The sequence below is a fragment of the Misgurnus anguillicaudatus genome, chromosome 22 (genome assembly GCF_027580225.2).
Source record: "Misgurnus anguillicaudatus chromosome 22, ASM2758022v2, whole genome shotgun sequence".
Classification (NCBI taxonomy): domain Eukaryota; kingdom Metazoa; phylum Chordata; class Actinopteri; order Cypriniformes; family Cobitidae; genus Misgurnus; species Misgurnus anguillicaudatus.
The window spans coordinates 9844563-9858536 of NC_073358.2; the positions used below are offsets into that span (position 1 = coordinate 9844563).

General features: G+C 36.6%; 1 protein-coding gene across 1 annotated transcript; it reads right to left on the bottom strand.

Moving 5' to 3' along the window:
• Positions 1 to 11178: 11178 nt before the first annotated feature.
• Positions 11179 to 12807, bottom strand: h1m (linker histone H1M). The gene is made up of 5 exons (XM_055200814.2): positions 12649 to 12807; positions 12288 to 12559; positions 11813 to 11930; positions 11649 to 11698; positions 11179 to 11533 (listed from the first exon to the last, which is right to left on the bottom strand). Exons 1-5 carry the CDS (start codon positions 12722 to 12724, stop codon positions 11258 to 11260), a joined length of 792 nt encoding a protein of 263 aa, XP_055056789.2. The 5' UTR covers positions 12725 to 12807; the 3' UTR covers positions 11179 to 11257.
• Positions 12808 to 13974: the final 1167 nt, after the last annotated feature.

Genomic DNA, 13974 nt, shown 5'->3' on the forward strand with positions numbered 1-13974 from the left:
AGACGGCAGCATTAGTCTGAAGAAGATGGAAGGTTTAACTAAGTCAAGGACATTTCGAGGACTCTTGGTGAAGAAACTGTTCTTTCTGCTGGAGGGATTGGGGACATGAGATCCGCTGGTGTGGAGACGCAGACCGGGGGAGGAAAAGTTTAAACCTTTTCCCAAATCTCACCCAGACCCCTGCTGATCAGAGAATGTCATTGTGTCTGCGGGGAGGAATGCTTAAAACAAGACTCTCCAAAGAAATCGGATCACCCCAAAACCATTATGGAAATATGCATCTGACAGACAGGTGTTTGTGCGTGCGCGTAGACACCAGCACAATCAGTGGATTCTTCTGAAATCGCATTTTGTCTTGAGTATACCTATTTGAGTCCGTAAATGCTTAATGCTTATGGATAAAATCCGGGCTGGATTCGAAAACTAAGGCAGCGAGCTGACTTTGCCTCCCTGCCAAAAGGCAATAGGCTTCGACTTCATGCGGTGCCGCAAGAACCGACAGCCGGATGACGTCAAAGTTCAGCAAGAACGATTTTGAAAGCAAACTCCGTATGATTTTCACGAATCGCTCTCGCGGTACTTTGACGTCATCCGGCTGTCGTTTCTCGCGAACATCGAAGTCGAACATGCCGCTTCGGCGGAAAGAAGGCAACTCAAGGAAACTCATTCAGACTTCAGGTAACACTGTTTGAAATATAAACAGATAGCGCCTTCGTGAAAACTAATACAGTGTTGGGGGTAACGCATTACAAGTAAGGTGCATTACGTAATAATATTACTTTTCTGAAGTAACAAGTAAAGTACGCATTATTTTATAAAAGTACACATTAATAATTGAGTTACTTTTTAAAAAAAGTAATGCAAGTGACTTTTCAGTTTAATTAATTAGATTTAAAAATAATTATGTACTATTATAAATATGCAATTTCTGAACGCAGAACTTCTCAGGCATAAAAACACCTGCACGGCCAGAGAGAGATCAAGCCTCAGCCAAGTAAGAAAATGTAACGCTAAAGGAACTTAAAAGTAACGTTAGTATTACTTTCATGAAATTAACTAAGTAACACAATTAGTTACTTTTTGGGGAGTAACTTAATATTGTAATGCATTACTTTTAAAAGTAACTTTCCCCAACACTGATCATATATTTGAAAACTACAATACTAATTCCTAGCTAGAAACGCAATCAAAAGATGGAAAAAGTGAAAATATAACCTTATTTACACTAAATATGTGCTCCAGCTGCTTTCTAGACGGCACTTTATTTTTTCGAGCTCTACCAGGCTCGACCAATCACATTCCCTGCGCACGCCCACACCTACAATTGTGGGACAAGATGATGAAGGTATCTCAGAAGACAGGAAGAAAACCAAACATTGGATTTGAAGGTGTCTTGATGCCTTCATGCACCAGAACATTACAAGCGACTATGTCGATGTGTGTTGATGAATGAGGTCGTTAGGGGCGTTTCTAATTCTGGTTGTCATAAACAAATGAGTACCATCCACTGCAGTAACTGAAGAGAGACGCTACGCTCTCATTGGTAGTCGCTCCCAAAAGACGCTAAACAGTTATACTTTTCTTAATTTTGTCACAGCGGTGGACATGCCCCATCCAGTCACCAATGGTCACTTTCGTTCATGTCGCTAGAAGTCGCCAAGCTTCCATTGAAATAAATGAGATCATGTCCAGTGAGGGCCGGTGACTTCTTTGTTTCGAGGACGCTCGATTCGAAGTTCGTCACAACATGTATGTAGCCCGTCGTCATGTGTGTGGTTCCTTTTTTCAAAATATGTGTTCTGTGCGCCGAGTGAACCTATGTGCATCACGTGTCTTGTCAAAATAAGTGCCTGCTCCAGACGGTCTAAAGGGTTTATGATAAAAGAGATGCTCGCGTTTGCCAGATACTCACATAATCTCATGCGTTATCAGAGTTTACTGTTAAGGGAGTGTCTTGTGTCTATTTTGTAAACTTGAGCGTCTCTTTTATTATAAACGGTTTTGACGGGTCTGCAGCAGGGACTTATTTTGACAAAACACGTGATGCACATGGATCACTTAACGCAACAAACACGTATTATGAAAACACAAGCAACACACATGACACTCCGAATACATATTTTGAATTTGCGCCTCTTGGATGAGCAGTCACAAGCCGTCACTGATCGTATTGCTCTGCTACTACTCACTGGCAGTCTAAATGGGGCGTTGAAGTTTCTTTAAATCCACGGGGTTGTTCAGTGCTTTATTCTGATTGGTTGAGAAATGCTCCATGGGTATGCATTATTTTTTGATAAACGCAAACCTGACCTGTCAAATGTCTTAAAAATAACCCCCAAAGCAATGTCTTAGCAAATTCGGTGGTACCTATGGTACCTATGGTATATACCTATGGAATTATTTTAAAATAATGCACACTTCTCTTCACGGCATGCTGCATTACCACCTTGGTTATGCATTATTTTTTTATAATTCAACAGCACGTCATCAATTATTCTTTCAGGCCTGTTGAATGGTTTAATTTCTGATTGGTTAGGAAATGTTCCACGGGGGTTTTTGAGTTATTTTCTGTAAAATGCACCACTAACCTGTCAATTGGCTTAAAATAAACCATCAGAGCAATGTTTGTGGTAACTGTGGTATAAGCGGAATACTTGACTCCGGTCCTTTGAATTATTTGAAAATAATGTGACACGATGCAAAACGTCGGGTGTACTTTATTTTCGAAAAGTTCAATGCCACATCATCAGTTATTCCTTAAATATAGTAGGAAAGTAAGTGGTTTAGTGGTAAGGAAGAGTTAAAAAGGTCTCATAATATATTTTATTATTTTAAAATTGCTTCAGGTTCTGTTTGCCAAAATCAGGCATAATTTAGTTCTCTTGACCATTTTCCAGATCTTTGAATTAAACAGCCTGTTTTCATCCGTTACGAATTTCATCTTTGCATAAAATAACCCACACAGAAATGTGCCATTTAAACTGAAGATCAGACTGAAATGATCAGAGATCTTGTTAAAAATAAACTACAGCTGCTCATTTCCAGCAGTGAGGATGTGTTGACTGTCGAGTGTCATTTTTTTTCAATCTCTCTCTGCACTATTTGATAATCATCCTGTCTAGACATTGACAGAAAAATTGACGGTCGAACCAATTTATTTATTTTAGTCAATATAGACTACCACTAAGCACCATTGATTTCTCCAAATGAATGCTTAACTATTCTGAACAAAGATGTAAATAAAATAGACTTTTTTTTTTTTTTTACTTTAAACTCAATACTATTTTGTTATCAGATGTTGAAAGTAATGCTATTTTTGTATTGTATGTGAGAGAGTAGTTTAGTTTTAAACTACTTTTAACTAAAACTGATATTAATGTTTTTCCCGTGTGAGAGGGGATAACAGATTGCAAGAAGCTTTTCTGAATGCCTGAGCAAATGATGGGTTACTCTGTTGGATTTTAGTTTTTTGGAGGGATTGTCCTGGTTGATTTCGAGTCTGTGGTTGTGTGTCTTTATCTGTATGAAAGAACACAAAGCACATTCCTGAAGTGTCCCACCCAACCCCCTCATACAATCTTTGTCTTTAAAACAATGACTCTCTGTAGCATCTCTTCTTACCATGCATCCCTGTGAAAGACAACAGACAAAGATTTTACCTTCCTTCCAGTCGTCACAACCCTCTCAGCATTCACATGTGGATTTATCATCGTCCTCAGTCACGACTCGCACCGAAATCTGCTCAGATGACTTTAGACACAGTTGACTGTGATTACAGATTTGCTTTATCACAAATCATAACCAAACTTACCATAAAAGTTAAATACTGTAAAACAAAATCAGATCAACATAGCTTTTTGATTTACTTTAACTTAACAAATTAAGTTACATAATTTCAACTTTTATATGTTATTTCAACATTTATATGTTATGTCAACTAGTCAAAAACTGTAAAAAGTAGGTTCAGTTGACTTGCAAAACAGTTTGATTAAACTTTTTTTTACAACTTTCACCTTAATTTGTTACACACAGTTACACACTTGATGCAACTTGCACTTGAAATGTAGATCTGATACTTATACTGTGCAAGTACCTGTACAAGAAAGAAAGTAATAATATAATACAGAAAAATAATAAAATGGTTAGGATAACAATAGGAAATCAAAAAGGTTCAAACTAGATCTAAAACTATGCACCTTGACACACACATTTTTAACTGTATTTCAAAAATGGATTCCGTAAAATTACAAGTTTTTACAGTTTAGTTAGAAATCTGAATAAAATGGTATTTAAATAAAACTACGAATAAAAAGTTTAAAAAGAGCGCAAGTAGATGTGAACAGAATGTTCTCCTGAGGTTCAGGTGAACTGATAAACTTCTGGTACCTTTTAAAAAATCTCCCAAAAAGCTTGCTGCACTATAAAGTCTATAGGTGTGTTCAACTCATAAGTGTGTCACATATGGACAAACCCAACCTTTGGCTTAAAATGAATCAATTTAATTCAAAGGTTGGCCCATGTCCATATTTGACCATCCATGGCTAGATACAACCCAGCGATTTTTTAGTGTACATATGCCGAACATATGTTCTTTCCATAATAAAAAAAATGTAACATGTTTAACATAATGACCTTGCCATATAGTATATACACTATATAAAGTGATAGTTGGATTACTTAAAACAATTACTTTAATTAGTAACACATAAAAAATAATTATTTTCAATTTAAATTTTCTCACTTTAAGTAAAAAATGTAAGTTGAAAAGCTTACATTTTTAGGTGTTAAAAACTTTTTAAAACCTGAAAAGTTTTTTAACTTTATTTCTTTTTTACTTAGCCCCTAAGGTGACATTGGAGTAAAAAAATCTAAAGTTTAGTTTCATGTGCTCACATGAAACCTTCATGTGCAGAATTTTTTTAAAATTTAGTTTCACATGTACACGCAATAGTTTCGCATGCGCATGCGAAACTAAACTTAATTTAATTTTTCATCCATTTCCCTAAAGTGGAATAAACTAAAAAGTAAAATTGGTATCTTCTTAAAAAAATTTACATTTTCTTACTTTAAGTTAAAAATTTAAATTGAAAAAGCTTACATTACTACGGAGCCCCTAAGGGGACATGGAGAAAAAATTAAAAAAAGTTTAGTTTCGTGTGCGCATGTAAAACTATCCGATTTAGTTTTGGGTGCGCACGTGAAACTATCCCGCGCCCATGTGAAACTATCGCGTGCGCACATGAAACTATTGCGTTATTTAGAAACTATGCGATAGTTGCACGTGCGCATGCGAAACTAAACTTAAAAAAAATTCTGCACATGAAGGTTTCGCGTGAGCACATGAAAATTTCACGTGAGCATGCGAAACTTTCACGTGAGCACATGAATCTAAACTTTAGATTTTTTTACTCCAATGTCACCCTAGGGGCTCGGTACATTTCTACACACTGAAGCTTTTTAAAACCTAAAAAAGTTTTCACTTAAAGTAAGAAAATAAATGTTGCATAAACTAAAAAGTGAAAGTTTGATCTCCTTAAAAAATAAAACAAATTCTACTTAATTTTCTCACTTTTAGTCACAGTTGAAAAAGCTTATACGTATATTAAGGTCTTACCAATGTAAGTAATTTTTCAAGTTTTTTTACAGTTCTCTAATTGTTTTTTCTCAAATATCTTAATTTCCAGTTGAAGGTCACTCATACACTCAAAGAAATTATGGGTTATTTCAACCTGTTGGGTCAAAAAAGGGATGAGCTCAATTGTGTTGTAATTTACAAAATGCTGAGTTGTTTAACCAATTGTTGGGTCAAATATAAAAAAAATTTGGGTTACTTTAACCCAACTACTGGGTTTGTCCCTTTTTGACCCAAAGCTGGGTTGAAAATCGTCCAACTCATTCAGAACTTAATGTGAGTAATGATGTATCATTTTTTTCTCTGAAAATGATTTAACACACAGTCGGAAGCATCAAGTAAAGACACATCATTTAGTTATTTGAAGTGTCTTTCATTGTCAGTTTGATAGGAGAAGGGTCTCTTGTGCTTTTAGTGTGTATTTAATGTGTGCGACACACTTGTCAGGGAGATGTCTCTGGTGCATGAGTGTTGACAGAGTGTGTATGTGACCTTTGTGTGAATAGCCATCCATTACAGAACGACAGGGGAGATAAGGACAACGGTCTGTCCTATTAGAGTTCTCTCTTTCTCTCTCTCTGTCTCTCTCTCTCTTTCTCTCTCTCGCTCTATCTGTGTGTGTGTGTGTGAACACTCTACTCTTTATGTCTTGTCTTCATTCTTGTGTGCATTGAAGCATATGGGTAGACCTGGCTTTAGAAAGAGATAGGAGAGATATAAAGCCAGACGCTTCACATAATGTGAGTGTGTATTTGAATGGTCTGTGCATTATTAACATTCCACACTTTAAGGGCATCTGGTGGTCATTGTAAAGGTTAAAGCGATGTTCCGGGTTCAATAGAAGTTAAGATCTGTGACATACTGTCAATTATAAAAAATTGAAAACTATAATATCAAAAACTCATGCATACAATAATTTACTTTAATTAAAGTGTAAATCGATAAGGTTACACTGGGTAAAAATTAAAATACATTGAAAATGCACCCTGTTGTAAAAGATTTTAAACATTACAAAAAATTAGATGAGACTGGTGTGCTTACTAATCTTGTTTGCATAAAGATTTTATTCAACTTCTGTCCAAACCGTAAACTTTCAAATAATACTTGCCAAGACACAAGTAAGGGATTGTTTATATGAATGAGATCATGCGGTCAACCAAAAGAAGTCCATATTAAAGTCTGTATGACTCTGGTGATCAGCTTTCTTTATAAAAACTTGTAAAAAAAACACATGACTTTTAAATTAGAATTATGAATATTTACAGAGTGACGTACAGTATGAGAAAACTGAAACTAGCATAGATGTGTAGAAAATATATAGCATACATCAATAATCAACTCAAGAGGTCTTTATATAAAAAAACATTTGCCCTGCTGAACGCCACAACTGACCAGTCAGAATCAAGCATTCCAAAAAGCAACGCGATTTAGATTAATCTCCACCTGTTATTACATTTAGGGCTGCAAAATGATTAATCGCAACTAATCGTTTGCAGAATAAAAGTTTTTGTTTACATCATATATGTGTGTGTACTAATAATAATAATTATGTATGTGTGTGTATTTATATATACATGTATAATTTTAAGGAAAAAAATCCATTTATATAGGTTGTTTCACCAGTAACAACATAAACAAGCGGCTATCGTGGTCAACACGTAACTTCCGGTAAACTCCGCTAAGAATAAATAACAACAAAGTACTTTAAACATAGTTTATTTATATAACAATAAACAACACATAGATTAGGAAACCAAAACATTTGTTATTTTCGATGAGGTATTTGTTCAAGAGTTCAGTTTAGCAACTAGTCAGACCAATAAAAAACCTAAACCGGAAGTAAAGTTCGGACCAACACGTGCGTCAGATGAAACCGTCTATATTAAGCATTTATAATTACACTGAATTTGTTTTTCATTCAATTTACTAAATTTCTTTAAGGTAAGTGGTCACAATCAATTTATTTAAGCTACATTAAAAAAAATAGAAAAAACCTTTTTGTTTAAATGTGGCTTAAATAAATTGATTGCAACTACTTACCTTTAAAAAATTAAGTAAATTGAATGAATCATTTATATATAAAAATTAATTATATATAACTATAAAAATTATATACACACGTAAATATTTCTTAAATATGTACATGCATGTGTGTGTATTTACATATACATAATTATTATACACAGTAGTACACACACATATATATGAGTAAACAAATTTTTTTATTTTGCAAACGATTAGTCGTGATTATTCGTTTTGCAGCCCTAAATTATATTCAATATCGAACAAGCTTAAATAACAGAAATACTATAACTTAAAAAAAAAACAAGATGGCAACTTAACATTATGAGGACTGTATACAAGCACTTTTTGACTAACCTAATGACATAAAATAATTAGTCGAGTCAACCTTAATTTATAAATCACATTTAAAAACAACAGAAGTTGACCTAAAGTGCTTAACAGAACATAATTTTAACAAAAAAACATTTAAATAAAACTTTTAAAACAACAGATGACTTAGAGGCAATAACAACAGCATAAATAAAGCAAGCACACATTAAACAGTTAACCATTTTAATAATATTAACTATTTTAATATGCTGCAATGCATGCTGGGAACTTTATTTACTTTTTTGCACTTAGCAGACGCCCTTTATCCAAAGAAGCTTACAGTGCATTATAAGGTCTACATATTTTTTTGAGTTTGAACCCATGACCTTCTGTGCTGCTAGAGCACTGTTTAACCTTCGGAATATGTGGCTAATTATATAAATGCATTACCGCAAATGCAAAATATGAGTGTAAAACTGATTTTGTGTGGAAATCAACAATACACAGATGTTGTTAAAGAGCTCACAGTAGCAGATGTAAGACATACAGGAAAAAACAGCGGGTATTACTGAAAAACAACAGGCTACGTTCAGCTGGTTTGCTTTAGTTTCAGCCTAAGGTTATCTATCCCTCTCTCCATCAATCTGTCTGTACCTCCCTCAGTCTGTGTACGGTTTAGTGTTTGCTGACCTCTATCATTCTTTCAATCACCCTGTCTTTGCTTTAAAGTCCAGTCTATTTGTCCCCTTTCATATCACTCCATTTGTTTTCACTTCCTCAATCCATCTCTCTCGTCCACACATCCACCTCATCAATCCGTCTCTCTGTCCTCCCTCCGTCCACCTGCGGTAATCCGGTCTGCTTCTCCTTCGCTTCCCACAGTCCAGCTTCTCTTCGGTAATTTCACCTGGCTGGGAGCCGTACGCTAATGAGGGGGTAATCAGAGGGATTTCATGCGCCCCGCTGTCTGAATCGGGCCCTTACATACACCCACTGTGGCCCAGGGCTTCTACAGGCCCTCGGGGATGCCGAGCATGCAGGAAAACTGCACGGTTAAGACCGACTTATTAAACTTACCTCGAGGGGCCGAACCCTTGCGCGCAGTTTCGATGCCCTAGTGAAGAATTCCATTGTGAGATGACCTCTGATCCGAACGTCTTTCCTGCGGATCAGCAAGTCTTAATGTGATTGTGTTGACTGCTCGGGCTCGGTGCAGACCTCGGCCTTAACCGGGTGGGGGTATGAAATCAGCTTCAGTTGCTTTACTTTTAATCCTTGTACAAAGTCAATTTAAGATACCAACATATGTCCGTGCTGTTGCAACTTGCAAGTCAAGCTACACTGGCTCCACAGATTCATGTACAACAGCTCTCTGAATAAACAGTAGTGACAAAGTTTACAAGCATTTTTACCACAGGCCTGTTGAAGGCTTTATTCTGATTGGTTGAGAGATGTTCCACAGGTATGCTTTATTTTTCTGTTAAACCTGACCGTACACTGCGTGTGTGCATTATTTTTAAATAATTCCGCTGGGCGTTTTCGGACATGTAAAAAAAGGCTTTGGTGTGCACGCCCCCTAAAGTATACTAATCCTGTTGGTATCTCAACCAATCAGTATTGAGCTTTCAACAGGCCCATGGTATAATTGAAAATAATGCACATGGCGGTGCATTACCACCTTGGGTGTGCATTATTTTCAAATAATTCAATGGCCCGTTATCAATTTCTTACACAGTTGAACAATTCCATCCAAATTTACCATAAACAGCTACCAAACTGATTTCTCAGATGTCAGTATTTAGTGGTTTACAGTAAATACAAAGTCTCAAAGTTTTTAAAAATGTTTAGGTAAGTGCAGCTTGATACATGCATGATGTCGTTTCTATCCCTTAAAATTGCTCACATGAATTTTAAATAGTTTTTTGAAGAGACATCTTCATTTATTTGCCATTATTGCTTCTGGTTTGTGAATTAATTTAAAGAATTCCAACAAACCATGTCAACACCCAAAAATGTGTCCTGGTCACACCACGTGCATGTTTCCCCTCATCGAAAATGAAATCAAAAGTATGGACCATAATCAGGACTTAATGAAAACAAACAGACGATTTACTATATTGTAACATGATCTCACGGAAAATGGTGTTATAGTAAAAAAAAATGTGGCACGACTTTTTCGTGTCATTTTATGTATATTTTTCCTTTTTTCCCTATTTTTACAACAGTGTCGCTTGGGGTTGGAATGTACTTTTATGTATTGGTTTCTACACGTTTTTCTTCCGCTTTTAAAACTATTCTCATTTGGAGTTGGGGTTAGGATGTCTAATAATGCAACACAGTGATTCGAACCCCAACCGACAACAGTAAGAAAATAGGAAAAAACATATAAAATAAAAAGTCATGCACTGACACGAAAACCACTTATAGAAATTTGTGCAGGTGACACAAAAAAGACATTCTTGCTCAAGGTGTGAAAAAAAAATGAATTTCGTGCAATGGACACAAATTAAAATTTTGCATGACTATAACACGACTTCCATAAGATCATATTGATAACGCACACGGTCCCTGAGAAAGTAAACTTGCCAAGTCACATCCATTTCACTAGAATTACACAGACGTACACATTAAAAGCACTTGAAACAGTTGTAGCTCAACTGGTAAAACATTAGAAATGCAAAGGTCATGTTTTTGAGTCACAGGGCACATACACAGGAAGACACTTGGATTAAATGTTTTACTATTAATGTTGGTTAAAGGGATAGTTCCCTTTAAAATGAAAATTGTCATTTAATCATCATGTTGTTCTAAACCTGTATGAATTTTCCCCCCGAAAAACACAAATGATATTTTGGAGAAATGGTAAACACAGCAGATAGTGATCATTGACTTCCATAGTAGGAAAAATATTTAAAGTGTGATAAAAGAAAACATTTTAATAAATGCAAGCGCACAGTTGACGGTACCCATTAAATTCCATCATTTTTTAATCCCTAATACGGAAGTCTATGGTCACTATCTGCTGTGCGTTTACCATCATTACCCAAAATATCTTGTGTTCAGAAAAAATTCACAGGTTTAGAACATGAGTAAATGACAGAATTTTTAAAGTGAACCATCCCTTTAATTGTCTTCCAAATGCATAACCAAGTAATCACTGATCATCCAAACACCATTCTTTACTGAAGGAATTCAAGACACCCTGCTACAGATTACAAAGTAAAATGTTTTATTCTGAAATACAAGTGCATGCATAAAATAACTATAGAGGATAAAAACAAGATCATAGTATCACTTTTTTCCTCTTTTCCCTGTGGCTTTAGTGGCTGCTGCATCTCCCTTCTCTCCTGCATCATCCTCTTGGCTTTTCGCTGCAGTTCTCTTTCCCTTCTTAGCAGCAGCTGGCAGCTCCTCAGCGCCCTCCTTTTTTGATGCCTTTGGTTTTTTAGCTTTGCTGGGTTTGGGCTCTGTTCCACCCTCCCCTGCAGCATTCTTTGCCTTGGGCTTCTTAGCAGGGGCCACCTTTGAGGCAGAGGCGTCCCGCTCCGGCGTTTTAGGCTTAGCATCCTAAGAGAAGGAGGGAGGAGAAACGGCAGCGGTGGGGAAGAAAGAGGTTTAGCCTTCTCAGCTGTAAAAATGTCTGCAGACCAAAGGAGAAAAAGAGAGACTATGCAGAACTTACATCTGTAGCTGCTTTCTTCTTTGTGGGCTTTTGGGTCTCTTTGCTCGTTCCTTGGAGGAAAAACAAGCGAATAGTTGCAGTATGACTCACAAGAGTTGTAATGCAAGTGGCCAGAAACCAGAAAAGATACAGATTTACTCTTGTCATTTTAACATGTGACATACCATCATCTTTGGCTTTAGGTGCCTTTGCTTTTTTAGGTTTGGATGCTTTAGGTACATTGGGATCAGCGTTTTCCTTAGTCTGCGCTTTAGCTTCTTTGGCTTTGGTCTTGGCAGCAATCTGAAGAAAGAGATCATTCATCAGGAGATGAAAAGCTTACATGGCACATATAGATAAATCAGCATTGTAAACAAATGGTGGCACGTAGACCATAACTATGGCTACAAGATGGGAGAACCAATGAGATTTGAGTCAGTTCCCATAGACCCCCAATTAAAATGCTCAAAATGCTCAAATGTTTACAGCCTACTTTTGGCTTAAAGAAGTCCTTGACACCATATGCTTCACACACCCATGGGTGATTTTTATTTTTTATAGTCTGACACTGGAATCAGGAATTTTTGTACTCCCGTTGTTGTACAAAAGGACACTATGCATTTAATATAAAAAATATCTGGGAAACAAGTGCAGCGTTACCCGGAAGCGTCCCTGCGCGCCCGTTGTGGTCGGCCCGGAGTTCGCGGGTCTCACGATCGCGCCAGTCTCGATCCCTTTATTCAGTGCTCGTCGCACCATGTACTTCAGTCGTGTCTCGTCCACGCTCGTGTGTTTCTCCATGATGTATCCACGGATAGCCTGCGCCGAAACTCCCTTCCTAGAGTCCAGTTCCTTCAGCGCCTCTTTCACCATCTCCATCGTGGTCGGGTGAGGGGAAACTTTCCGCCCGGCAGCTTTACTCTCAGCAGCACCTTAAACATTATTGAATGAGAAGCAAGTTTGGAACAACTTCTAATGGTACAATTACGTCACTTAACATCTGACAAGACGAAATACTAACCAGTTTTAGCGTTTTCAGCCTCTGAATCCTTAGGGAGGGTAGCGGTTGGCTCAGCAGCTGCTTTTTTAGGAGCCATTTCGACACAAAACTAAGAGGAGCAAGCTTAAAGCACACTAAAGTCACCGTAACGTTTGAAGTACTTAACGCAAGCGACTGTGCATCTATTTATGGAGCGCAAGGGAATTATGCAGATAAGATTCACCTGATCATAATTAGACTCATTAGCGTGATTGGTCCAGATGCGGGAGAAATAATGAACGTGAGTTCGACTTCTTGCAGTGCTGCGCAGACCGCTCGTCATATGACATCACAGAATCGCGAGAGTGGTGATGTGACGTCATACACCGAACGATCTGCGCAACGCTGCTCATAGATCGGTTGTTTACTTGAGGCTTAAATGTAACCGCCACTGAAGGAGAAAAGGCTTAAATTTATATCCTTTCCACGCGTGTTGGTTGTGTTTCCAGTTGTCTGAAAATTCCAAAAAATGTGTACAGAATAAGGATGTTAGTCTAAATGGTTCAAATGGGAATTTCACTGAAGACTTCAAATATATAACACAAAACAAAGACGTTTTCGAGCACACAGTTCCCAATAGGACTTTTATGGCACCCAGTTGGACTATGATTACCAATAGGATAAATCTCGCCTGTATGACATCAAAAGGAATTCCAAGAAACTCCTATGGCTCCCCTGTGATTTCTACACATTATTCCAACGCAAGTCGATTTCTGGGTAGGATTACACAATATACATACAGTATATTCAGCCTGTCACACTTTCTATTCAAACTGCTCCCATGATGTCTGTTCAAAATATCGATTAAAACATCTCTTCTTGTTTGTTTTGAACATTTATTGGGTGGTTTTCCAGACAGGGAATAACTTAACAGACTTTGTTTAATTAGGAAATATAACTCTTTTTAACAAACATACCTTACTAAAAACATTACTGGCGTGCATTTTGAGGCAAAACTCATTTTCAAGGGGGTCCCAAAAACACAAACAAAATAATACAACACAAAACAAAACTCAACAACCTTACGAAACAAACACACACTACAAATATACAAAACAATAATATTAAAAATAAAAATCGTCCCCCACCCCCACAAACCACAATTGAAATACAAAAGCTCAGCATCATACATCAGTAACATCAACAAAAGACAGATTTATAAAAAAAAATCGTCAAAATAAATAAATATAATATAATATTATATAATATTATATAATTACTATAACAAATAATAACAATAAAAATAAATAGAAAAATAAATAAACATGAACAAGTGATTTGAAGATAAGAAAATAACAAAGCCTAAAG

Excerpts from the sequence above, each read along its gene's own strand:
- h1m (XM_055200814.2), bottom strand. The coding sequence starts at position 12,724 with ATGGCTCCTAAAAAAGCAGCTGCTGAGCCAACCGCTACCCTCCCTAAG. Across the intron at positions 12,560-12,648 it reads GGCTGAAAACGCTAAAACTG|GTGCTGCTGAGAGTAAAGCT; the intron begins GTTAGTATTTCG and ends ATAATGTTTAAG. Across the intron at positions 11,699-11,812 it reads ACCTAAAGCCAAAGATGATG|GAACGAGCAAAGAGACCCAA; the intron begins GTATGTCACATG and ends TTTTCCTCCAAG.